Source organism: Loxodonta africana, chromosome 19, assembly GCF_030014295.1.
Source record: "Loxodonta africana isolate mLoxAfr1 chromosome 19, mLoxAfr1.hap2, whole genome shotgun sequence".
Classification (NCBI taxonomy): Eukaryota; Metazoa; Chordata; class Mammalia; order Proboscidea; family Elephantidae; genus Loxodonta; species Loxodonta africana.
In genome coordinates this window covers 15,192,335-15,220,173 of record NC_087360.1, presented here as the reverse complement: position 1 = coordinate 15,220,173, position 27,839 = coordinate 15,192,335, and the positions used below count along the sequence as shown (strand labels likewise).

General features: G+C 46.9%; 1 protein-coding gene across 1 annotated transcript in view; it reads left to right on the top strand.

The window, feature by feature from the left end:
* KSR2 (kinase suppressor of ras 2) overlaps positions 1 to 27,839 on the top strand; it is a 407,276-nt gene that overhangs the window by 224,232 nt on the left and 155,205 nt on the right. The window contains exon 5 of the mRNA XM_023559458.2: positions 11,152 to 11,336. Within this exon, the coding sequence (XP_023415226.1) occupies positions 11,152 to 11,336 (185 nt within the window). The remainder of the gene's footprint in view (positions 1 to 11,151; positions 11,337 to 27,839) is intronic.

Below are 27,839 nucleotides of genomic sequence, written 5' to 3'. Positions count from 1 at the left end.
ACTTAGCGAACTTCCTGTCTCTACCGGCACCTTTGCAAAATGGGGATATAGGTATGAACCCACTTATATGAAGTACCAGTTGCTGTCAAGTCAGCTCTGATTCATGGTGACCCCATGTGTGTCAGAGCAGAACTGTGCTCCATAGGGTTTCCCATGGCTTATTTTTCTGATGTAGATTGCCAGGCCTTTCTTCCGAGGTGCCTCTGGGTAGACTCAAACCTCCAACCCTTTGGTTAGCACCTGAGCCCATTAACCATTTGCACCTCCAAGGAAAGACACCATAAAGTAAAGGTGTCCGGGATGGCAGCTCTTGAGTGGTTTCTTTCAGTTTTCCTCCTTTCAGGTGAATTTGACTCTGCTAGAAAAGGGGTCGACAAACTCCAGTCTGAGGGCCAAATTCAGCCCACTGCCTGTTTTTGTCAGTAGTTCTTTTGGAACACAGCCACTCCCATTCATTGAGGTATCGTCTCTGACCACTTCTGTGCTACAAACGCAGAGTTGAATAGTAGGGACAAGAGTGTGTATGGCTCACAAAGCCGAAGATATTTACTGTACAATGAAGCTTGCCGACACCTGCAATAGAGCATCTTTTCCTTCCTCTCCCTTTCCTCTACCCTGTCTTGTTCTCACCCTAAACTGAGGCAATATCTTACAGGATTTGCTCTTTCTTCCCAATCAAGCCTTGGTAGCAAGTTTCTTAGATACTGAGTACTGAGCAAAATGTAACCTTAAAAAAATACTCGGTGTCAATTTTTTCCTGTTGCGTTTATTTATTATAAAAGAAGTACTCTGTTACTACGATCAAGTGGCAGAGACAAGTGGAAAAGGGAGAAAGTATCGATTGCCGATTGCTGCAATCCCCAGTCCCCTCGCCAGCACTGGCAGCCTTGTGTATTCTTGCAGAAAGTGTTTATACACATAGGAGTGTCTCTGTCTGAGACTGTGTATCTATATGACACATCAGCTGAGGAGGCATCCTGACATGTCTCTCATCCCACCGCATTGACTCTGCCAGCAAGTCCCACATGTTTCCCTTCCCTCTACCCATGTTGCTTCACCTCAGTCCAAGCCACTGTCCTTTCTTACAGGGTGACTACCCAGCTTCTTCTCTGGGCCTCCTAATTCCATCCTTGTCCCCTCCCCCAGAGTCAAGTCTTTCCTATCAGGCAGAGTGATCTTTAAAAAAAAAAGAAATAGAATCAGATCTTGTTATCTTTCTGCTTAAAACCCTCCAGCTATTTCCCATTGCTCTCCAATTAAAACTGATCTCTCTCCAGTGGGAGCCCCTGACTGGTACAAATGGTAAACACACTGGGCTGTTAACTGAAAGGTTGGCAGTTCGAGGCCACGTGATGCACCTCGGAAGAAAGGCCTGGCAGTCTACTTTTGACAAGTCAGCCACTGAAAGCCCTGTGGAGCACCGTTCTGGTCTGACACACGTGGGGTCGTCATGAGTTGGAGCTGACTCGACAGCAGCTGGCTTGACTGCTCTCTGGTGGCAAACGAGGATGAGCAGTGCCCTGACTGCCTTCCGCCTTCCGATCCCATCTCCAGCCTCTCTCCTCCTCGCCCACTGTTCGCTTAGCTGCCCTGGCTTGCTCCGATTCCTTGGGCTGCCTAAGATTGCCCCTGCATCATTCTCTTTGTACCAGGTGCTCTGGCTGCCTGGTTCTGAATCCCTCCAATCTTTGCAGGGGTAGCTTCTTGACATTCAGGTCTCAGCTCAAATGCCATGTCCTCAGAGAGGCCTTGCCACTCAGCCTCTGTCAATCACGTCGCTGGGTTTTTGTTCCTCTGCAGCCATTAACCAACATTTTTTCACCGTTTTGTCTGTTGGTCTGCAACTCCCCACCAGGATAAACACCCAGGGAGAGCATGGTTTTTGTCTGCCTCCATCATGGCTACAGTCAAGCATCTTAGTTGTGGTTGTTGTTGGGTGCCGTCCAGTTGGTTCTGACGGATAGTGACCCTATAGGACAGAGTAGAACTGCCCCATAAGCTTTTCTAAGCTGTAATCTTTCTGGGAGCAGATTGCCAGGTCTTTCTCTTGTGGAACAACTGGCTGGGTTGGAATCGCCAACTTTTTGGTTAGCAGCTGAAAGACTGGTGGTTCGAACCCACTCAGAGATACCTTAGGAGACAGTCCTGGTGATCTGCTTCTGAAGGGTCACAGCCTTGAAAACCCTGTGGAGCATTTCTACACTGCACAATTGGGGTCGCCATGAGTTGGAATGGACTCAACAACAACTAACAACAACTTATGTGGACAGGGAATCTAGAAGGAGTCAGCAAACTTTTTCCATAAAGGGCCAAATAGTAAATATTTTCACCTTTGCAGATCATACAGTCTCTATCGCAACTATCTCTCTGTTGTCAGGCAAAAGAAGTCACAGACAATATATAAATTAATGGGTTTGGCTGTGTTCCAATAACAGAAACAGGTTGTGGGCCATAGTTTGCCAACCCCTAGACTAGAAGAATCTTGGGGGAATTCTAACAGAATGTGGTCCTGTCTCAATCTACAAGTCAGGAGGGCTGGTTTAGCAGCATCTTTCCAGCTGCTTGTCAAGTATAGGCCCCCTGAAGGCAGAGACATGCCTTATTTCTTCTGCCAGCCCTGGCCACCCTCTGCTGAGGTCTGTCAGTTGTCTCTGCATTGAGAAGGGCTCTTGGTCAGCACCCATTTGTACCATTTCCTCTTCCAAGAGTTTGCTGGACTTTCAGTTACACAGAGCTGCCTGCTCACATGGCCCTTGGCTTCCTCAGATTGTGGGGTTGTGTCCCCTTGAACTTGAAAACCTTCACCCGGCCAAATCCCTCAGCATCTCATTAACGGTGTCTGGAGCATCTGGCTCAGCCAACTGGGAGGAAATGACAGGGCTGAGAGCAGACAGGCTCCTCAGAGTGTGGTTGGAAGAAAGGCAAAACCACACATTCTTACACACCAGCCACACTGTGCAGCAAAGCGCTGCTCCAGGAGCCATTTCCCAAAACAGGAAAGAATGACCAGTGGTCTTATGCGTGGCCACGGGAGCTATCCCTCTCAGCTGGGTCACTTCCATCCTTTGCACTTGACCTGATCCAGTTACCCAAGAGGAGGCCTCCGGGTGACATGTTTTTCAAAATCGAAGAATAAGACAGTGTTCTGTGGGGGAACTATCTTAGTTACCTAGTGCTGCTGTAATAGAAATACCACAAGCGGGTGGCTTTAGAGAACAGAAATTTATTTTCTCACAGTTTTGGAGGCTAAAAGTCCAAGTCAAGGCCTCAGCTGTGTTGATTCCTCCCTTCTAGTAGTCCGGGCATTCCTTCGTTCCTTGGCTTAGAGATGACCCTCACATGGCATCTGTCTTCCCATGTGTGTGCGCGTGTCTCTGTGATAATCAGCTCTTGTAACTCAGAAGTGATTAGATTTAGAACCCACCCTACTTAGGTATGATATAATTAACATAACAAACCAAACCCTGTTTCCAAACCAGGATCATATCCACAAGTATCGGGTTTAGGGTTCCAACACATTAGGGGGAGACACAATTTAATTCATAGCAGAGACTTACCACCCTGGAATCAGCTACTCAGAGCCCAAGGCAAGGAGAACAGTTGGGAAGAGTAAAAGCCTGTCCACCCCAAAATGGGGAGGATCTTTATTGAGAATCTGCTCTGGCCCTTGGCTGCAGTTTGGGATGGGCATTCATTCATTCATTCAACAAAGAGATGAGCATCTCAGAGAGAGAGAGAGAGAGCTGCTGAATGAGCAAACAAATAGCTCTATCATGACAGTGATTGAGTGAGGTCTCTTTGTGCAGGTGACATTTGAGCAGAGACCTGAATGAAGCTGAGTGAGGCCTGTTGGAATCTGGGGTGGGGAGGAAGAGTGTCCTTTCCAGGAAATGTAAACAGCACATGCAAGGGCCCCAGGGAAGGAACATGCCTGGCCTCAGCTTAGCCTGGCTCTCTGGGGCCACTGTTAGCACAAGCCCGCCATGTCGGGGAGCCATGCCTTGGAGACCCATCCAGAAAACAGCATGGTCCACCCAGGGCTGATACAGCCTGAAGGATGGAGGCCCCTTCCCATGTTTTGTGCCACCTCACTTTGCTGCTGTCCCAGAATTGGTCCCATTTCCAAATAAGATGTTTATGTGAGAGATACCTAATATCCTGCAAAGATCATGGTAGAGGATGTTCTTTTCAACTGAACACTTCATCTGCAGGGTGTACTACAAACTATCCAATAAGGCTTATAGTACCAGTCATTTTTGTCTGTTTTTTCTCCTCTGGGCATGCCTGTATAATGAGGCCTAGATGGTAAGGGAGAATCTCACATCACATCCACAGAGGCTTCCTTGATGGGTGGGAAACTATATAGGATTCCCTTCCACTCTACTCTGATCAGATAGCCATTCATCCTTCCATCCTTCATCTCACCTTTCTCCCATTGTCTTAGTCATCTGGTGCTGCCGTAACAGAAATACCACAAGTAGATGGCTTTAACAAAGAGAAATTTATTTTGTCACAGTCTAGTAGGTTACAAGTCCAAATTCAGGGTGTCGGCTCCAGGGGAAGGCTTTCTCTGTCAGCTCTGGAGGAAGGTTCTTGTCCTCAATCTCCCCTGGTCAAGTTGCTTCTCAGGCGCAGGGACCCCGGGCAAGGATGTGTTCTGCTCCTGGTTCTGCTTTCTTGGTGGTATGAGGTCACCAACTCTCTGCTTGCCTCTCTTTCTTTTTATCTCTTGCGAGAGAAAAGGTGGTTCAGGCCACACCCCAGGGAAACTTCCTTTACCTTGGATCAGGGAGGTGACTTGCCTAAGTGTGGTATTACAATCCCACACTAATTCTCTCAATGAAATGGAGGACAACCACACAATACTGGGAATCATGGCCTAACCAAGCTGATACACACATTTTGGGAGGACATAATTCAATCCATGACACCCATCCTCCCTTCCTCTCTTCCTTCCTTCTATTCATCCTTCCATCCTACCATCCTCTCTTCCTTTATTCCACCCATCCACCCACCCATCCATTAATCCTTCCACTTTTCTTTCTTTCTCTCCTTTTTTCCTTCCTTCCATCCACCCATCCATCCACCCAAAACCAAAAAACCAAACCCACTGTTGTCAAGTGAATTCCAACTCATAGACAGAGTAGAACAGACCCATAGGGTTCCCAAGGCTATAAATCTTATGGAAGCAGACTGCCACATTTTTCTCCCATGGAGTGACTAGTGGGTTTGAACTGCTTGCCTTTTGGTTAGCAGCCAAGCGCTTTAACCACTGTGCCACCAGGGCTCATCCCTCTACCCATCCATCCATTAATCCTGCTTTTCCTTCCTTCCTTCCTTCCTTCCTTCCTTCCTTCCTTCCTTCCTTCCTTCCTTCCTTCCTTCCTTCCTTCCTTCCTTCCTTCCTTCCTTCCTTCCTTCCTTCCTTCCTTCCTTCCTTCCTTCCTTCCTTCCTTCCTTCCTTCCTCTCCCCTGCCTCCCTCCATTCATATATCCATTTGTTCTTTCCATCCTTCTATCTTTTCACTCACCCATTCATCCATCCATCACTCACCTACCTTTTTTCTTCCCTTCTATCCATTCTTCCATCCTATCATACTCTCTTTATTTCATCCATCCATCCATCCATCCATCCATCCATCCATCCATCCATCCATCCATCCATCCATCCATCCATCCATCCATCCTTTCCTCTTCTACCTTTTTTCCTTCTTTCTTCCACCTTCCCTCCCTTCCATCCCATCTATTTTCTCCATCCATCTGTCTCACTCACATATGCACTTTCTCTACTCCATTTGTGGCCATTAATTGCTAAAGCAGATTGATTGTCTAAAGTCATTGAGTTACTGCTAGACTTGTGCTGAATTAGACTTGACTCTTGTACAATCGATCAGGCCTTGTCTCTTGGTGGCTGAGTACCTCAAGCCTCCTGTGTTTTGGAGATGATAACGGTGTCTACTGCCAGGCGGTTTGGCTGTGTCCTCTTCACTTGCCAAGGGCAGTGGTGGGCTGAGGGAGTTGATAGAGTTTTCAGCTGAAAAACGTGGCTTGACTTCAATTTTTGGCTTCCTCAGGGCTGTTTTGATAGCTGTATCGGCATCTGATTTAACCTGGTCATAGCAATGTTAGTAACAAGGTGATGTTACCTGGACTCTCCCTTTTTGCAGGGCTCATGCTGAGCGCTTTATCTTAGAATTCTCACAATAGCCTTCTGAGGTAGGTGCTAATATTTCTCCCATTGTCCAGGAGAGGAAACTGAGGCTCCAAGAGGCCAGATCACTTTCCCAACGTCACAGTCAGGACCTGAGCCCAGGTCTTCCTGACTCCAGCTTGCGAGCTTAACCACTAAATCACTTCTCATTGTAGACAACTCTTTGAACCTCTACCAATGGGCAGTTGTGTGGAAGGAAATGCCACTCTCCTCCTGGCTTCTCTCGGGCAGGGGGAGTCAGCCAGCAGGGCTGCTATACCAAGAGGCACCTTCCTGCCCCTTCCTTTAGGCCCCTCAGGAGATAACCCAGGGCTGACAACCCAGGTTCTGAGCAGGCAACTCTGCATCCCACTTGGCTTCCTTGAATCCGATGAGCAGCAGGCCCCCTGGAGAGGATGACTTTTAGGCCGCCTGCATGGGAGGTGAGTCTTAAATTAACACACCTTCCTGGGTTCTTCATCGAGAACGCTGAAGATTTACAAGAAGGCTTCGCTTTGGCCACAAGAGGGTGCCAGCTCCTGGCCAGATCTGAGTGAAAGATGGGGGAGGTGGGGAAGAGGAGCAGGGGGGTGAATTTTGGATGCAGTTTCAAGCCAAGCTCTCCTAAACCAATTGCCTCAGCTCTTTGAGCAGGGGAGAAATGTTTCAGAACCAGATTAAGTGGTTCATTCCATTCAGCTGGTGCCAAGCTAGGAGCTAGAGGCTGAGGAATCCAACAGAGAAAACCATAGGGTTTCTGCCCTCAGGGAGCTCCCAGTCCATGGTGGAAAACAGAGAAGGCAATGTGATAAGAGCCAGGGTCTTCATTCAGATCAGTCATTTAAGAAGTGTCTAATGAGCACCTACTATGTGCAGGTCCTGTGCTAGTTGCCAAAGACAGAGAAAATCGACAGTCTAGAGTCATTGCCCTTAAAGAACTCACAGGCCTCTTGGGAGACAGATACTAAAAGAACAAATATGGAAAAATAGCAAAGTGCAGCCATAGATATAGATGTAGCTACAGATATAGATGGAGTCCTGGTGGCATAGTGGTTAAGAGCTTGGCTGCTAATCAAAAAGTCAGAAGTTCAAATCCACCAGCTGCTCCTTGGAATCCCTATGGGGTAGTTCTACTCTGTCCTATAGGGTTGCTGTAAGTCAGAATCATCTTGACGGAAACAGGGTTTGTTTGTTTATAGATATAGATATATACAGAATATTTTAGGAGAACCAGGGAAGAACATCCAGCCCAGGCTGGGAGGGAGAGAAGAGTATCAGGGAAGGCTTCCTGGAGGAGAGGACACCAGAGCTGAGTCATAAAAGACAGAGAAGCACTAACCAGGCAAAGAAGGGGAGGGTATTCCAGGCAGCAGGGACAGCATAAACAAAGGGTTGGGGTTGAGAAACGGTACGGCATATGTGGCTGGAGCAGGGAAGCGTAGGGTTCACAAGGCCAGATTAAGGGGCAGGGAGCTTGGGTGCCAAGATAAGGAGATCAGGTCTTACGTAGCACATGATGGAGAAGCAGGTTCTAAGAGAACAAGGTGAAGAAAATGATAAATAGCTCAGTAGGGTAGGAGAGAGTGTCACAGACATGGTAAGACGAACTGGGTGATGGAGTACGTGTAGGAGTTTGCCAGGCAGAAGGAGACAGACAGTGGAGACATTTTGTAAAGAGCAGTTTTGCTGGTCCTTTGAGATCTGTCCATGGTTCCTTGCCCCTCCTTCTCCCCCTATAACGGTATTCTTCTCTTTAGTCACTCCAAGTGAGAGGGCTCAGGGTTAGAGAGAAAAAGGACAAGTGGAAAGGACCATGTGGAGTGATTGGTAGGTCATCCTGGAGAAAGGCCCCAGAGAAGAGGTGAGTGGAGCTAAAGTGAAGATTCTGGCTCAGTTTTTAGCCACTCTGGTACCTCTGGCCTGGGCATATGCAGAATCAAGGTCCACAGGACAGCTGGCATCAGGGTGGACAGTGGTTTGAAGTCAAATTGAGCTGGAGTGTCTTCTGTGAAGTGGCGGTAGAGAGATGGGCCCTTGAGTCATACTAAAAAAAAAAACACCAAACCTGTTGCCATCGAGTCAGTTCTGACTCATAGAGACCTTATAGGACAGAGCTGAACTGCCCCATAGGGTTTCCAAGGAATGGCTAATGGATTCAAACTGCCAACCTTTTTTTGGTTAGCAGTCAGGCTCTTAACCACTGCACCACCAGGGCTCTTTGTCCAAATGCTGGCACCCCTCCTGCGAGTCCCTTACCTTCTCAGTGCTGCAGTATCCTCATCAGTAGAACAACAACAACAAAAACAAGGTCATTGCCGTCAAGTCAATTCCAACTCACAGCAACTCTATAGGGCACAGTAGAACTGCCCCATAGGGTTTCTAAGGCTGTAATCCTTATGGAAGCAGACTGCCACATCTCTCTCCCTTGGAGCAGCTGGTGGGTTCCAACTACGGACCTTCTAGTTGGCAGCCGAGCGCTTTAACCACTGCACCACTAAGGCTCCTCTCATAGTAGAGAGACGACAATCATGGCACTTCCCTTGTGAGGTTACTGGACGCTTAAATAAGATAATACCTAAAAAGCACTTGATATACTACCTGAGATATGCTCAGCAGTCCAATTAGAGTAGCAGTATTATGCTGCTCCTGGTATTGTTATTCATACTCTGATTGATCCTTTTGTTTGGTAAACTGAAAATTAAAAAAAAAAAATGAATATCTGTGTTTTATGCTTATAATTTCATAGATGCATTTCCTTAGTTTCAAATCAAAGCTTAATAATCAGCAAGTTGGATTCCTTCATCCTATGGTGTGTCTTCCTCAGCCTTTTGGCAGTGTGAGGAATCCTTCTGGAAAGTCAACAATCCCACCTTCTAATGATTTGTTTGCAAGGAAGATGGCTGGAAGAAAAATGAGTAATTGCAAGAGCATACTGAAAACCCTGGTATTTTTATTTCAGTGTTGGCCTGTGGCTGATTGCTGAGCCCTTGCCTTCTTGCCCAGTTTTTCCCACAAGTGTATCTGCTGTAGGCAGAAGGCAAATGCTGACCCCGCTAGGCAGGGGCAGAGCTGGTGCACGGAGTTGAGATCAGAGGGCCACCTTCTGTCTGCCCTTGAATGGTTTCAGAGCCACCCCAGACCAAAGGATATGAGCTAAGGGGTCTAGGGATGGCCTCCTCTTTTGCCCTCTTCCCATTTGCCATTTAAAGATCATTCGACAAATGTTTACATTCCTTGCTGTGTGTGAGTCATTTTGCTAGGCACAGGGTGTACAGTCACATCCAATCTCTTGGGTCTTGAAGAGTCCCTAAGAATAGGACTGTTCATAACTTCACCACTTTGTTTTAGCTGCGAAACTCTTTCTTATAAAGGAGTATCAGATTGAATCCCATTATATAATAACAACAGCAACTCATGTTTATACTTTGTGCTGGGCCCTGTATTAAGGAATTTATGTGGATTATTTCATTTAATCCTCCCTACAACCCTATGAAGAAGGACTGTTTTGTAGATGAGAGAGCTGAGGCTTGGAGAAGTTGAACTGACTCACCCAACCTCATACAACAGTGGGTGGCAAGGTCAGCACTTGAATCTGGAGAGTCTGGCCCCAGAATCATGCCATTAATCATCATATGCAAACCACCCCCTCAAGCAATGTGGCCATGGTAGGAGGAGGGATGAAGGATAGGGGCACCCAGAACCCCTTCTGTATGTTACTCACCCTCTGCATTACTCCCCCTTATGCTGAGAGATGGCCCTTGAAGCATCCCAACCAATCCAGCCTACAGCTTTGGGGAGCACCCTTCCCTCCTCAACCCTAAGGCAGGTACCATCTGGTAGAGATCAGACCAAGGACAAACAGACCCTGGGTGAACTCTGAAGGAGGTACCTAGCACCAGAAGCCCTGACGAGGAGGTTTCCAGAAGGGGTTCTAGGAACCTGCTGAAGGCTTGGTTTCTCTCCTTACATCTCTTGAAAGTCAGCAGGTTTAGTTTCTGCAGAAACAAGTTTGATGTTTTTGTATGGATAGAAGGCAGCGAATTTGGGAAATATAAACACATAGAGGGTGCATGCCACCTTGACACAGATCTGGGTTCACTTGAGAAGGTCAACCCATGTTTTCATCTGTCAGTCTTGCTCAGTGTGTGTATCAAACTGTCGAGCCAGGGTCCAAGGTTGCCAAGAAAGACACGACTCATACACAGGCATTGGGTGGAACAACGCTTTACTCACATAGAGAAGAAACAGAACAAGGTCATCTTCAATACTGGGCATGGCCGGTGGGTCACTCCCTGCGGCAATCGACACAGGGATGATGGTCTTCATGCACCCATTTTGTGCTGCAGAAGAGGGACCCTGTCCCACCTCGGCCCCCGTCAGAAAAAGATACAGAAATGGAACTGTCCAGGTGCCATATGACACACATGCAGAAGCAGTAAATAGACTGTGTACCCAGAACATGGAAGGGGTTTGCCTGAGAAAGAAAAAGGAAAGTGGGACAGAAGGAGTCTCAGTTCCCAGTCTCCATTATCAGGGAGCATTCCTAGACCAAAGCTTCTGATTAGACAGTGCAGGTGGGCACTGGAAGACCACGTGATCATCTGCTTTCTCACTTTCCCAGCACCATCAAACAGCCAGAGGCCAAAGGACAGTGGCCATGGGTTGGGGGCTTGGGGCCCTGGACCTCAGTATGTACAAGCAGAAGTGGAGGGTTGGAGCTAGAAGCTGAACTTGACTCTGGCTTTCTAGAGCTTCTCTAATAACTTGTATTTGCTTGCGTTTCTTTTTTTTTCATGGTGGGAAACACCCCCTTGCCCAGCCCTTTTCTCTACACGCTTGTGTCAGCGCCAGAGTGCTGGTGGGGCCCTTCTACTTTCTCCCTGTGGATCTTGGATTGCTTGTGGGGGACCCCAAAAAAAATAGATATATTTCCGTCTCCTCTTTTTCTCTCTCCTCTTCAGAGCCAAGAAGAAGAGCAAACCCTTGAACCTCAAGATCCACAGCAGCGTGGGCAGCTGTGAGAACATCCCCTCCCAGCAACGCTCACCCCTCCTGTCCGAGCGCTCCCTCCGCTCCTTCTTTGTGGGACACCCAACTTTCCTGCCCTCCACCCCTCCCGTCCACAGCGAGGCCAACTTCTCTGCAAGTAAGTCACCCTGGGGGCTGGCTGCACTGGGTGGGGCCACTGCACCTCACCACCTCCCCTCTGCGGGCACCTGGTTCTCCAGGTGGGTGCACCCTCTCTTTTCCTCCTCTCATGGCTCCTGAAACGCTCACTGAACAGGCTCATGTGTCCTTTGCCTGGGTGGCTTCCTTCTGCACTGCTCACACCCCTTTGGGTGCTTTTGAAAAGGACATATGTAATTGGTGCTTGGGAGGTTGACGGGCTGTTGTCGTTTGTGCCAAGTTCCTGCTCTTTCTCCTGCAGGTGTTGCAGGATGGCAGAAGGAAGCAGACATGCAGGGCGGGAGAGGAAACATAAGCCTTTTCTCTCCCCTCTCTCTGCTGCTTCTCAGCCACCCTGCTCACAACCAGGATTTTTCTTGGCCACTGTGGAGAAGGCATCGATGATTAAATTTTGTATTTTTTTTTCCACTCAGGTCAACACGTATAACCTTTACATCTCCAAGATGCATTTGGGTTCAAACTGGGCCGAGCGAGGCCTGGGGTGGTTTACATTTTGCTCTGATGAATTTCTGCTGGAGACATAGCGATTATTACCCAGAGCGGAAATGGAACTTTCTCGTGATGGAAGGGTGAGGTCTCAGAAGGCGTTTAATCTTCTCTGCCCTGAGGCCCGTTTTGCTGAACAGGCACAGACGTGGTCAGAGGGGAGCCCCCTGAAAAAAGCCCGACTAATTGGCCAGCTAAGACAACAACTTTTATTGATTGGGAGCTCAGGAAGAGGAGGGCATGCTGGAGTGAGGAGGAAATGATCCTGGCCTTCAGTACACCCACATGCTGTCCATGCTGTGTTGCTGGTTTGATAAATGACAAGTAACATTTACTGAGTACTAGTTTTTTTTTTTTTAGTATATACTAGGAGTCCTGGGTAGGGCAAACAGTTAATACACTTGGCTGCTAACCGAAAGATTGGAGGTTTGAGTCCACTCAGATGTACCTCGGAAGAAAGTCCTGGCAATCTACTTCTAAAAACTCAGCCATTAAAAATGCTGCAGAGCACAATTCTGTGATGACAGACATGGGATTGCCATGAACCAGAATCAACTTGGCAGCAACTGGTCGTTTTTGTTGGGTGTCATCAGATGGGTTCCAACTCACGGCAACCCCTTGTGACAGAGTAGAACTGCCGCATAGGATTTTTTTGGCTATAATCTTTATGGAAACATTTTGCCAGCTCTTTCTCCGTGGAGCCACTGGGTGGGTTTGAACTGCTAACCTTTTGGTTAACAGATGAACACTTAACCATTGCACCACCAGGGCTCCTTGGAGGCAGCTAGTGGTATAGACTAATCACCGGCATTGATGATCTCATTTAGTTCTTGCAACAATCAATTGTGAAGATGGATTATTCCCACTGTACAGTTGAGGAAACCGAGACTCGGAGATGTTAAGGAACTTGCCCAAAGTCACACAACTACCGAAGAGCTGATCGGAGATTGGAATCCATCTCTTTCTGACTCCTCAGTATATAAGCTTAACCATCATATGTGATTTGATAACTATGATACCTCAAACACCCAGCAGGACACCTTTCTCTAAATGTGAGGTTTTATTCTTTAGATAAGGGTTTTTAACTTTTAAAAATTTTTTTAGGGAAGGTCATGGACACTTTGAGAATTTGATCAAATCTATTAACTCTCTCCTTGGAAGAATGCACATGTAACATCCAGCATATGTGTCCAGGCTGTTGGGTTCGGAGTTCTGCCTTAACAAAGTTGGATGTTTAGGCTGGGGTGGAATGCTGAACTTGGCTTAGAGTCCACAATGTATATCATGCATCTTCTGTAGGGATCCGTGGAGGGCCTGGGACCAGAACAGACCCATGTGGATGTCAGTTAGGAGAAGGTCCAGAGACTGGCTTGTCTCCGTGGCCAGGTTGTGCAGGCCGCAAACCAAGCAAGCTAAAATAGCACCCGAGACAGACATGTCAACACCAGAAAGCCAATTTATTAATTTGTCAAGAGAAATCACTGTCAGACGGGCCAGATATGTTCCATGCAGTCGGACCTGCATGGTATCAGAGAGTGGCTTGATGAGCATGGATGAGGAAAAGGTTTGATGACATAGCCAATGTGTAATGGCAGCAGGGTGAGGCAGATGTCATGGCTGGGAACGCAGGCCTTGGAGGCAGACACCCGGTCTTAAATCCCAGCTGTGCTACCTCTGAGCAGTGTGCCTGACCTTGAGCAAGTCAAGAGCCTTTTGGAGCCCCAGTGTCCTCATGTGTAAAAAGAGGATAACCATAGACCCACCTCATAGGGTGATTGTGAGGATTAGACGAGCTCATTCATGTCAAGTCCTGTGCACAGCGCCTGGCACACAGCAAGTGCTTAATAAAAGGTAGCTTTTCTCCTTTCCTGACTTGGAACTTTTCCCACCACATCAAACTGCCTTCAATTTCTGTTATTTGTTAGGATCAAAGGAAATGAGACTGGTCTGTGGGGTGTCAGCTCTTATTTGGGTTACACTCTCATTCTACCACTGAGATTCAAATGCTGTCTCTTCCTTTTCCTGGAGATCAGAGGGCATGGCATTATGATGTTGATTATAATGTTTATTAGCTCCTTTTCCCTAGTAGCATCTACATCCTCTGGCACCGTGATTAATTTTGGGGCTGCTGCGTTCACCCACCACCACAAGGACCCAAGAGTGCTTGGAATTTACATTGGCACTGTGCCAGCTAGCTGCCTCCAGCAGCCATTTGTCCTCAGGCATCACCGTTTCATGAGTGAACATCAGCATGGCCACCCCTGAGTGTTTGACCACTGCTGTGTACTTTCGTCTTGGCCAAACTAGAAACATCTTTAGCCTGTGTTAAAAAAAAAAAAAAAAAAAAAAACAACACAGATTTGCACATTTGAGCCCCTGCCAAAGAGTTTTGTGTGGATTCTGAATTAAAAGCGATGCCGGTGCCAAGAGGCCCCAGAAGCACAATTGCCCCTTTGGATGGTCCTGATCCTTATATGCAAAGGGGTTGCCCTCTGATCCCCCAGAAATGAAAATGACAGCATTTGAGAGTCAGTAGGAGAATAAGTATGTAACCCAAGTATCTGAAACCCCATGGACCAGTCCCTACTTTCTTTGATTCTAACAAATAAAAGAAATAGAGGCAGTGTGACGTGGTAGACAGGCCCCAGATCAGGGAAGGAAAAGCTCTCTGTTGGGATCTCAGTGCTACCACCAGTTGCCTGTCCAACCTTGGTCTCTGCCTGGTACACCAGCTGCATTGTCACAGTTAACCCCACTACATTGTGTGAGGCAGGCATTATCCCCATTTTACAGATCAAGAAACTGAGACTCAGAAATGGCAATGCTCTCGCCCGTGTGACAGATTCATTTCTAGCCTGCATTCTATTTCTTTGGTGCTGCAAGCTCCTTTCCTTGGTCCGTGCCTCAGTTTCCCCAATTTACAATTGGAAACTTAGATTCTCTGAGGGTCCTTCCCAGAGCTTAGAATCTCTGTGATTCTAAAGATTACCCACTGAGCTTTCCTTGGGCAAATCTTTTGACTCACTCAGAAGGCTGCTTTTGGAGACCCTGGGTAGGTTGTTGGGGGGACACAGCTGCCAGGTCCTGGTTCCTCCTTGCTTGTCCCATTCCTCTGCCACTGTGAGTTTCAGAAGAGGACTTCCTGCCTTTGGACCTCAGTGCTGGCCTTTCTTGTGCTGACCCAGGCAAGGGAGCCCCTCGGGCAGCCTTCCTGCCAGGCTCACTCTGTCTGCCCATTTGTCACTGTCAGCTCTGGCTCTCCCCTCACTGAGATGGGTGGTGATACGCCATCTTGTCAGCCTCCCACAGTAATACTTGGAGGCAGCATCAGGCAGAGTAGAGTGGCCGAGCCTGGGAATCTCAGGGTGCCCAGCCACCTCGCATAGGTTGCGAGAAGCACTCCACCTCCCTGGGGCTTGCCCTGCTTCCCTGGGCTGGAGGCGAGGAGGAAGCAGAGGGAGGAGAGTGGCTGGATCCTCATCTTACAGAGAAACCTGGCTCCAAATCTTAGCCAGCCCTTGAGTTCAGAGCCTCACTTGGTTATGGACAAAAACCAAGATATCAGACTCTTTTCTTCCGAATGGAAGATGTCAGCACCTCCATTCCATGCGTTAATGAACCTGCTTCCCAGAAAAAAAGAGAACAGCAGACTCATTTCTCTCTCTTTGCTGTATTTACTCCGCATTGCTTTGAGTACGGTATGTTGCTCCCTGCCCCACCCAGGCCCGACAAGCTGTGAGTCTGTCTCTGACCCCAGCTGACCTCAGTCTGGCTGCTTCTAAGTCCCTGATAAAAACAGTTCTTCAGGATGAAAAACATGTCACCTAGATGGAAGGAGTATTCATCATCATTCATTACCGGCTGGTGGAAGTGATTTCAGGTTTATAGCAACTAAGCGGTTGCTGACATAGCTATGTCATTGGACAAATCACTTAACGTCCCAAGTCTGTTTTCTGCCTGGCCAGGCTGTAGTGAGGACTAAAGGAGGAACGCCTGAAAGCTTCCAGCACAGGGGCCGTGCTTGGAGCACCAAGTCTCGGTAAACGGTAACTTTGGGGAGCTGTTGTTGTATGTTACGTGATGGAATAGCTTATAACAATGATGATAATAATTTGCACTTATTTACAAAAGGATGGTAAAAAACTGGCATTTATTATATGCTGACAATGTTCCAGGCATTGTACAAAGCAATTTACTTTTATTATTTTATATAAGCTTTGCAATACTGTGTAAGTTAGATACTACTGAAAAAAAAAAAAAAAAAAACAGTTGTCATTGAGTCAACCCCAACTTACGGCAGCCCCGTGTGTGTCAGAGTAGAACTCGGCTTCATACTTCATAGGGTTTTTGATGGCTGACTTTTCAGAGGTAGATTGCCAGGCCTTTCTTCTGAGGTGCCTCTGGGTGAACCTGAACGTTCAACCAGTAGCCGAGTACATTAACTGTACATTAACTCTGCTATTATCCCCGTTTTCCAGATGAGGAAACTGGGGCTTAGAGAGTTTAAGTAACTGGCCTAAGATGGAGTTTGCCTTCATTCCAAATCTACCTGTTCACAGTGTTTTGGTATGAAATCACAATGCCGTTTTCATTGAAACAAGTTCATTGAGAAAGGAACTTAAGTTGCTCGAGTTTCTTCCCCTATGTGCTTGCCTAGTTAGGGGATTGTGTGGTGGGTGATATGGTGGCTCCAAGGATGCTTCTCACTAGTCAGCCGGCTGTACCCACTCAGGGAACAGCACCCTTGCTGGCTAACCAGTTGCTACCCCGCCCGGACTCTGTCGTTGCTAATTGAGGGAGTCATAGTCCCAGGTGGTAGCATTTCCTGGGGGCACCAGGCAGCTGCTGAAGGAATGAGCTGCAGCCAGCTCCTGCATTGTCACTTGACTGGATACCATGGGTAGAAGGTGAGGAGTGACAGGATAGTTTTACCACCTGCAGCTCCTTGGGTGTTATTATTAGCTGCCTGTGGGGGTCGAGCACTTCAGGACAGCAGTTACCGAGGGGAATAAGTGACGGATAGTTCCAGAACCTCCCCGTCTTGGTCCTGATGGCACCAGCTGGAGTTGCCTATGGGGCCCTGGTCTTGTGGAATACAGTTCTTCCCACTCTGTGGTGTGTTGAAAGACGGCATGCCCTCTCCCCATCTCTTGTCCAGGCACCTCCTGTTCTGTCTCTTGGAGACAGGCGAGAGACCCTTGACCCTCGCCTGAGAGCTCGGCCTCGTGCATACCTTGTGGCTGAGTCAGAAGCCTGATTTGTCGGGGGAGGCAGCAGGTAGCAATAAAAACTGATGAAGCTGAACTTAGTACTCCCAAGAAACCAGCCACCGGAAGGGCTATAAAGAGACTCCAGGATGGGGGTGATTATATAATGGGGTTTAATGAGGCTTGAGGCCAAGGTTCATTACTCCCCGAAAGATGGAGAAGAGAACTTGAGAGAAGTTTGCTGCCTGAACCACCATCTCCTCTCAGAATCAGGAGAGATTTTGTGACGTTCGTGTCTGACCCAACTCAGTGGTAGCAATTCCAAGGGGAAAACATATATATAGTTGTTCTCGTGTGCCATCCAGTCCATTCCAACTGACAGCGACCCTGTGTGACAGAATAGAACTGCCCCATAGGGTTTCCTAGGCTGTAATCTTAATGGAAGCAGATCACCAGGTCTTTTCTCCCACAGAGCCTCTGTTGAGTTCGAACTGCTGACGTTTCAGTTAGCAGTTGAGTGCTTAACCATTGAGCCACCAGGGCTCCTCATATACCATTTAGGGTCTTTTTTTTTTTTTTTAAAGGACTATTCTCCCCAAGAATGAAGTGCTGATGTTGGTGCTGGTATCATTCCGCACCCCTCTCCAGCAGACACAGGAGATGTCCGCCTGACATGTTTGCAGCCCTTAGTAGCTCAGGTCCCTACAGGTCCCCACAGGTCCCCGACATTCACTGACCACTTGTCAGGCAGGCCTGCATCTAGGTGCTTTGCAGGCATTATAAAGATACACTTGGCAAACAAATAACAGGACACAGAAAGGTTCATAATTAAAAACACTGGTCCCTGGCACCATCTCACCCCTGCCCTACTTCCCAAAGGCAGCAGCTTTTAACTCTTTGTGTATCTGGTTCTTTTGGAGGTTGCCCCTGCAATTCCAACCCAAACCCACTGCCGACAAGTTGATTCTAACTCATCGTGGCCTAAACCAGGGGTTCACAGTGTGTGAGCTGCACCGACCACAGCAACATCACCTAGGACCTTATTAGACTTACAGATTCTCACGCCCACCCCAGTCCTACGGAATCAGAAGCTCTGGAGGATGGCCCAGTGATCTGGGTTTTCATAAGCCCTCCGGGGATTCTGCAGGCTGACATTTCAGAATCACTGGTTTTTGCAACCGTTTTCTTCAACTTTCTGTTTTGAAATAATTCTAAACCCACAGAGAAGTTGGAGGAATACTACGAGGAATGCCTGTATCCCCTTTTTAGTCAGATTCACCAGGTTGTTTTGTGTGTGTGTGTGTGTGTGCGCGCGCGTGAAAATATACACAGGAGAACATGCACCCATTCCACAATTTCTGCATATGCACCATTTCCCTGCGTTTCCTCCCTGTGTTTCCTCCGCCTCTGTCTCGGCCTCTTTTATTTTTGTGACCCATTTGGGACTAAAAAAAAGTTGCATTTTATCTTACATAACCACGGCACAGTTACCAAAATCAGTAGATTTAACATGGAATCAATACTTTTATCTAATCACTTTCTGATTTAGTCAGTTGTCCCAATAGTGTGCTGAGTGGCATCCTGCCCCCTCCTTACTCCCCCAACCCCCCGCCCAGGGGCAGAATCCAACGGAAGACTACGCTCTCCATTGAGTTGTCCTGGTTCTTTAGCCCCCTTCCATGTAGAATGGCTTTTCTCCCTTTCTTTGTCATTTGTGAGTTTGACCCTTTTATAGACCGTCCCTCGATCTGGGTTTGTCTGATGTTTCCTTGTGGTTAGATTCAGGTTCTGCAGCTTTGGGAGGACGTCTACAGAAATGGTGTTTGTCCTTCTCAGTGCGTCACATCTGGAGGCACATTGTGTCATTTGGCCCTTGATGATGTTAGTTTTGAGCACTTGCTTAATTAAGGTGTTGTGCCGTTCCTCTGGACAACAGTATGTTAACTATATTCCCATAACAGTTTTTTTGTAATTAGTATCTTTGGGAGAGATTCTTTGAGATGATGTAAATATCTCTTTCTTCATCAAATTCTCCCCCAACCCTGCCATGATGTAGCATCCACTGATGAGTCTTTGGAGCCGTGGTGGCGCAGTGGTTAAGAACTTGGCTGCTAATCAAAAGGTCAGCAGTTCAAATCCACCAGCTGCTCCTTCGACACCCTGTGGGGCAGTTCTACTGTGTCCTGTAGGGTCACTACGAGTTGGAATCAACTTGATGGCAATAGTTTTGGTTTGACGAGTCTTTGGTTGAATTAATTATTTTAAGATGGTAACCAAACGATGATTTTTTTAACTCCATCATTGCTTCTATATGTATTAGTCAGCCTTGTATTGATTTTCTTTTCTCTTAGTTTATTTACTTATCTATTTATTATCAGTTTGGACTCATTTTATTCAAGAGTTATAATCCATGACTGCTGTGATAGTTAATTTTATGTGTCAACTTGGCAAAGCTGTGGTGCCCAGTTTTTTGGTCAAACACTAGTCTAGTTGCTGCTATAAAGTAATTCTGTGTGATTAACTCAGTTGGCCTCAAGTAAAGCAGATTACCCTCCATAATGTGGGTGGGCCTCACCCAATCAGTTGAAGATCTTAAGAGTAAAAAGAGTTTCCCTAGAGTGTGTTTTGCCTCCAGACCATAAATAGACATTTTGTCAGGATTCTCTTATTCTTCATTCTTCTTGCTTCCTAACCTATGGACTTAGGACTTGCCAGCCCCCGACAATTGCATGAGTCAATTCCTTGAAGTAAATTTCTCTGTCTCTCTTTCTTCCAATGTTACCTTATAAAAAAAAAAAAAAAAAAAATTTTTTTTTTTTTTTTTTACCTTATATACCATCTCAAATAGGTTGGATTCTCAGGTGCCTGTAGGGTCCTAAGAATTAACGTAAATGAGTGAGCTGATGGTTTGAGGAAGCAAATAGAGACGTCAGGACTGTGTAGAACTAGGAGGGGGGCACCCATCCAAAGGGGCAGCTGCCAGCCAGCTCCAGAGGGGTGACCACATGGGAAGGTAGGCCTGGAGCTGCCAGATCTTTGGAATTTTAAAAAAAAATTTTATTGTGCTTTAAGTGAAAGTTTACAAATCAAGTCAGTCTCTCACACAAAAACTTATATACACCTTGCTACATACTCCCAATTGCTCTCCCCATAATGAGACAGCCCACTCCCTCCCTCTATTCTCTCTTTTCGTGTCCATTTTGCCAACTTCTAACCCCCTCTACCCTCTCATCTCCCCTCCAGGGAGGAGAGGACAACCTGATCCAAGAAGCTCACTCCTCACCAGCATCCCTGTCCAACCTATTGTCCAGTCCAATCCCTGTCTAAAGAGTTGGCTTTGGGAAATGGTTCCTGTCCAGGGCCAACAGAAGCAGACCTTTGGAATTTTAAGAAGTCAGAGATCCTGACTTTTAGATGAAATATCCCAATTTAAAAATATTAGCCACCAATGATGAATCTTGTAACATGGCGTGAGCCAGTATTAAATAGACCTCACAGGTTTGTGGGTTGTGTTTAATCCTGGGGCTCCCAACTTTTAACCTCTGTTCTGTAATCATGGATGTCAGAGCTGGAAGGGGTCTTAGAAATCACTGAGTCCAAACCCTCAGTCTGTAGAAGGGGATGCTGAGACCAGACAGTGGAAGGGACCTGCTAAAGGTTGCCAGGCTGCAACTCAGGTCTGCTCATGACCAACCAGTGGCTCTTTCCATTATACCAAGGTGGCTGCCAAACAGTAGCCTCTGCAGCTATTTATTTAAAGGGCTCATCAGAGAGTTTATGGAACTACCAAGGAAGGCAAGAGTGCCTTCCTTTAAAAGGTGACATGTGTTGCGTGTATGGAGGGTGGTCAGATGTGTGGCTGTGAGGTGTACATGGGCATGGGTGAGTGGGTGTGTTCTACGCCCTGTCACTTCCGGATTTTTTTTTTTTAATCAGCTTTCCTGTCTCTTGTCTGCCTGCACCTTTTGCAGTTCCTACCTTAGTACAAACAGTTGGGGCTCAGCATGCAATAGAAAACCTCCGACCTTTTGTTATGATTGCTCCCACCAGGATCTGTGGCAGTAAAAATTGGTTGGTAAGTGGTTGGTGTTCGGAGCCGAGGGGGTCATTCGTGCCTCTCAGAGTGAGTCCTGATCCTTGGTCATGGTGCACACTGTCAGCGTGGGCAGCGCTGTTCCCTCTCATCAGCACCTGGGTTTGATTGTGACTGCCTTTGTCCCCATAATCCCTGAGGTGAGGATTTCTTGGACTTCAACTGATTTTATATCATGAAGTAACGCTGTTACAGAACCATACCATTTACCCCAGGCTCTCCTATTCCTTATCTATGCTCCCACATCCGCATTCCACAGATGAGGGAACTGATATTCCCAGAGGGCAAATCCCTGGCTGGACCAAGCTTAGGTTATATGTCCACCTCTAAACCAATCACTGGGGCCAGGGAACTGGGCGGCATGCTGACTTAGCCCAAGGTCGTGCTGCTTACCTCTGGGCTGAGAAATTGGGACTTTGCCTAAAGAAGGGAGAATGAATCCTGGGGAGGTTGGCAACCAGTGTCCATTAGGGTAAACCCAGTGCTGTCAAGTCGATTCCGACTCATAGCGACCCTATAGGACAGAGTAGAACTGCCCCATATAGTTTCCAAGGAGCACCTGGCGGATTTGAACTGCCGACCCTTTCGTTAGCACCTGTAGCACTTAACCACTACACCACCAGAGTTTCCCCCATCCATTAGGATAGAGATGAATAATGTGGGTGCCTTTCCTCAAGGGCTTTGAGAGCCATTTCCTGGGCCAAATTCGTTCATGATTCAAATTAGCGGGGCCAGGTCTCCAACGTACAGAAAACCGTTTCAATTCTCCAAGTGTCTCCTTTGGGCTATGTTTCTCAGTAATCCCTAGCAAGGAGTCTCCTTACTGTCCCCATCCTCTGACTGCCCTTGGGGGTTCCTAGAAGGACACAGCCTGCAAGGGAAGATGACCCCATCATGCCAGGTTTAAACTCAGCCCCACACCGAAGGTGAACCCATAGCATCCTGATTAAGGTGCAGAGTTTAGAATTGGGCAAGCTGGCTTTTGCAGTCTTATCTCTGCCATTTGTTACCTAAAATCTCTGAGTCTCTGTTTTCCTTATCTCTATAATGGGCACAGTATCCCTTCCTTGTAGAGTGGTGAAGAGGATGAAATGAAAGGATGCTTGAGCGTCATGGGCACACTCACAGGAAGGGCTACCCAAGTGTTAAGGTTGTCAGTATTATTCTACTGTTTGGGCTTAGGCCAGCTTTGATTGTCATTGATTTCTGCTGGACATCACCACCCCCTGCCCCTCTGCCCAGTACTTGAATGGAGCAATTAATATTGATTGAATTCCTAACATGTAAAGTATGATACTGGGGATCATGGAGGAGACAAAGAAATGTATGCTACAGCCCTGACCTCAGAGAACTTGCAGTCTAGTTAGTTAGAAACCATTTAGAGGTTTGGAGGTCTGGGCTCTCCTCCAGTGCTGCTCCCCGAGGCTTCCTGATCCTTGTTAGCTTACTCAGCATTTCAAAGCCCTGGTTTCTTTATCTGATACATGGGCACGTCAGTGATACCCACCAGCCTCCTAGGACTGTTGATCCTTGTGGTGTAAGGTCACCATTTGACAACTAGAAACCATTCAGATATACAGTCCCCCACAGGACAGTCCCCCACAGGACAGTCCCCCACAACAAAGACTTGTCCAACCGCAAAGGTCAGTAGTACCGAGGTGGAGAAAATCTGATCTCATCAAGTTGAAGACACACGGACTCTTACGTCTGGGAGATCTACTCTCGGGAGTATCTCCTGAATCGGTTTTTTCGACACTTTCCTGATAAAAGTTAAGAAGGGCACTTGTATTAGGGACTAAACCTCAGGCATGTCCCTCCAGAGGCTGATTCAGGAGGCTCAGGGTGTTGTTGTGGTTGTTGTTAGGTGCCATCAAGTCGGTTCCGACTCATAGCGACCCTACGCACAACAGAACGAAACACTGCCCGGTCCTGCGCCATCCTTAACAATCGTTGTTATGCTTGAGCTCATTGTTGCAGCCACTGTGTCAGTCCACCTTGTTGAGGGTCTTCCTCTTTTCCGCTGACCTTGTACTCTGCCAAGCGTGGTGTCCTTCTCCAGGGACTGATCCCTCCTGACAACACGTCCAAAGTATGTAAGATGCAGTTTCGCCATTCTTGCCTCTAAGGAGCATTCTGGTCGCACTTCTTCCAACACAGATTTGTTCATTCTTTTGGCAGTCCACGGTATATTCAATATTCTTCGCCAACACCACAATTCAAAGGCGTCAACTCTTCTTCAGTCTTCCTTATTCATTGTCCAGCTTTCTCATGCATATGTGATGCTTCCGGCATCACAGCAACACACAAGCCCCCACAGTATGACAAACTGACAGACAAGTGGGGGAGCATGAACCTATTTGATGAGTGTCTCCCTTTCTGTGTACTTGAGATCCCTCAAGTAAGGGTTTCAGGAAGTCCTTCATTATTGGCTCTCAGCAGGTGATGAAGCAGGAAGGAACCTTCTTGCTTGGTGGTTCCCAGCCTTGGTTGCACATTCGAATCACCTGGGAGCTTTAAAAATGCTGATGGCCAGGCTGCACCCCAGTCCAGTGACACCAGTTCTCCTGGAGGGTGGAGCCCAGGCATTGGTACTTTTCAAAGCTTCATGAGTGATTCCAGTGTTTGGCCAAGGTCAGGAACCACTGATCCAGCCGGAGTACTGGGCATTTTCAGAAGCTCCCTAGTGGCGTAGTGGTCAAGAGCTACAGCTGCTAACCAAAAGGTCAGCAGTTTGAATCCACCCTGTAGGGCAGTTCTACCCTGTCCAATAGGGTCACTGCGAGTCGAAATCAACTTGACGATAGTGGATTTTTTTGGTCCAAGGGAGGGGAAGCAGAGGTCTCGTAGGGTTTTCCAAACACCTGCTACTTCAGCGTTGGTGCTGTGAACATTCTCTTCTTGTCTCAAACCCTAGAAAGAAATAGAAGGCAGGCCCTGGACCATGATGCATTCCCATGTGATTTACATGTACTGGGACCATGATTTACATGTACTGGTGGTACAGTGGTTAAAGTCCTTGGCTGTGAACCAAGAGGTCAGCGGCTCAAACCCACCGGCCGCTCCGTGGAAGAACAATGTGGCAGTCTGCTTCCGTAAGGATTTACAGCCTTGGAAACCGTATGGGGTAGTTCTACTCTGTCCTACAGGGTTGCTGTGAGTCGGAATTGACTCAACAGCTGTGGGTGGGTGGTGGTGGGGCCATCGTTGCCCTGTGAGTCTCCTGCTTACTGTTTACACTGATATTTGAAGGAGAAATAAGGTTAGCCAGATATGGAGGGGGATGGAAGGGCGTTTAAGGCAGAAGGAGCAGCCTGCGCTGAAAGAGTTTGGCAGGTTCCAGAAACAGGAGGTCTGTCTGGGCAGCAGGGAAGAGAGGAATGGAGGTGAGACTGGAAAAAGGAGTGGAACCCAGAGCCACAGGGCCTAGCTCGTATCTGGGGTTTAATCCCAGTACCCAAGGGTGGCTTTCAAGCCTCGGGCTCAGGACTGCCCGCCTGTGCCTTTTTCTACACTTCCCTTCAAGGCAACTTCTGCTGCCCTGAAGGCCGTGTCTGTAGAGGGTACGTCTGCAGCCCTGAATTATGCGAGGACGATACTAATGACTCAGTCTCTCAGTGACTGTATAATAGGTTTGGGAGGAAGCTGGGTGCTTTTTGGGAAAATGACATGAGCTCTTCTCAGCTGTGAAATTGCTCATCGATCAATACGTTCAAGTGATCAACTGGCAGATGGCCCCCTAGTGACCATAAAGAGTTAAATGCTGCTTCCCGAAATGCCCCACTAGCTCTCTGGACGGCCATTTGCTGTGGAGGGGAGTCTGGACAGGCAGCCCACCAAGGGCTCTTGGCAGAAGAGGGGTGGGAGGGAGCCAATTAGACACAGCTGTGCCGCTCAACCTCAGCCTCATCCATCAATACTGCTTGCAACACTATGGCTCTTTGGGTTGAAACATTTATTTATCCAATTAAATAAGCTTCCTCAGAAACCCCCTTTACTTCCTTTTGTCTGGTTTCATGGTAAACTAGGTGAGGTGTTTCTTGGTTCAGAAGGGACACCAGTCAGTTGCATAGGTTGGGCTGAGTATTGAACGGATTCGAAACCCCCAAGACTAAGTCTCTGCCTTTTCTCACTGTGCAGTGTTGGGCAGGCTAGTCAACCTCTCTGAGACTTGGTTTCCCCATTTAGAAAGTGTGGATTCTTCCTCCCCCACAGGCACATATGATAAAGATTAAACTCAAGAATGGATTGCAAAGTGGCCTATAAACTAAAGAGTGTTGCGTCCTTGGGTGGAGCTGTCCAAGAAAGTTCCTGGGCCAGGCCGGTAGAGATTGGAATAAAGGCCCCCACCCATCTGTTTGGGGTTTTTGCTAGGAAACGTCCCTTGATTTTACTGGTAACGACTGATAAGACTGAATAGCATGTTCCTTCCACCCCTCAGCTGGCTACCCACCAGGGCGTATGCCTGCTTCCCCCCTCAATGCTGTTTTGGTTGTTCTTCTCACTGGTTTTCCTTTTCTGTAAAATATTTTTAAAAAATCTTACAAATAAAAAACAGTATTTTTATATACGTGGTTTTTTGGGTATATATGTATACTTATAAAACCCATTGCTGTCGAGTCAATTCTGACTCATAGCATTCATAGCATGTGTATATCTGTTGCCATCAAGTCAATTCCAACTCATAGTGACCCTATAGGTCAGAGTAGAACTGCCCTATAGGGTTTCCATGGAACGACTGGTGGATTCGAACTGCCGACCCTTTAGTTAGCAACCAGGCTCTTTAACCACTGTGCCACCAAGGTTCCATATATGTACACACACACACACATACATATGTGTGTGTATGTTGTATATGTTTCTATTCTGTGTACACTTAAAAGAATAACACAATACAGTCGCAGGACTAGGGTGAGGCAAGTGAGGGATTCATGTTGGGTGTAAAATTTAAGGGGATGCCAAAAAACTCAAGTATTGAGATGAAAACATTTCAGTGTAATATATTTAAAAAATCAAGTGGGCAGATTATAACCTTTGGGCCAGTCACCTGTTTTTTTGCAAATAAAGTTTTACTCCAACTGGAGCCAGGATTACAGAGTGGCGAGTGTCATATACGGACAGGATGAAACCTGTCTTTTTTTTTCTTTTTTAATAAAAGTTTGATATTTTGGTCATCATGGATTTTTTTGTGTTAATTTTTGTTTTTAAAAATATTGCATTATTTTCATTGTGTTGACTGGGTTTTTTTTTTATTGTGCTTTAGGTGAATGTTTACAGCTCATGTTAATTTCTCATAAAAAATGTATGTGCATATTGTTTTGTGACATTAGTTGCAATCCCCACTATGTGACAGTGCACTCCCCTTTCCCACCCCAGGTTTCCCACGTCCCTCCAGCCAGCTCCTGTTGCTTCCTGCCTTCTCATCCTGCCTCCGGACAGGAGCTGCCCATTTGGTCTCAAGAGTCTGACTGAACTAAGAAGTACACTCCTTGGGCATATTAGTTTTTGTTTTATAGTCCTGTCTAATCTCTGTCTGAACAGTGGGCTCTGCGAATGGTTTCAGCTCTGGGTTCACAGAGCATCCGGGGCCATAGTTTCAGGGTTTTCTCCACTGACTGAGTTCTTGGATGCTCCCTTAAATTTTGGGCCTCGGGCTGGTTAGTGCCCCTGATGAAATGAATCCCTGTGTACTCACCACTGAACTTGAACTTGAAAAACAGGACATCACAAACTCCTGGAAGCCCTTCGTTTGCATCTCCTGATAGCATTTCCTTCCTCTCCCCACAGACAACATCATCCTGAATTTTGTTTTATTATGTCTTGCTTTTCTCTGTGGGCTATCTCACGTGTGTATAGTTTTGCATGTTTTTGAACTTCATCAAATGGAGCCATACTTTATGGATCGTGCAGCTTTTTTCACTGAATAGTTTGTTGTTATTCTGTTTTTGAGATTTGTTCATGTCTATGCAGATAATTATAGTCATTTTATGCAGTGACATGCTCTGTTTCACCAACTCTTAAGGTACACTCCCCCCCCCCACACACATATTTTAATATCTTGGAAATTGACTTGTAAATTGCAATTCATATCCCCACACCATCGCTGTCTGCCTGGCAGAGTCAGGCTATAGCTGACATTGCTGCTGTCCAGAGAACGTGGATATAGCTCTTCATATTGTTGTCACTTGAACGGTATCATGTGCACTGTTGGTCTTACATAAGTTCAGTTTAATTGCCATTTAAAAGGTCTTCGGCAATATTACACTATGACTTGGCATTGAAACAAAACAGTTATTGCCTATGCCAAAAGGCGTGGTGATAGAGCGGCATGAAAATGGTGAAATATGTCTAAATAAATCTAAAAGAGCATTTTAAGTAACACCGAAGTAAAAATTTTAAGTACAAGAAAGCACTGTGTCATAGCTTAATGGACAGCCCTTTTTCCTTCTTTAAAAAAAAAAACCCAAACCCAAACCCATTGCTGTCGAGTTGATTCTGACTTACAGTGACCCTATAGGACAGAGTAGAATTGCCCCATAGGGTTTCCAAGGCTGTAATCTTTACAGAAGAAGACTGTCACATCTTTCTCCCACCGAGTGGCTGGTGGGTTCAAATTGCCAACCTTCGGTTAGCAGCCGAGCACTTAACCGCTGCACCACCAGGGCGCCTTCTTTTCTTT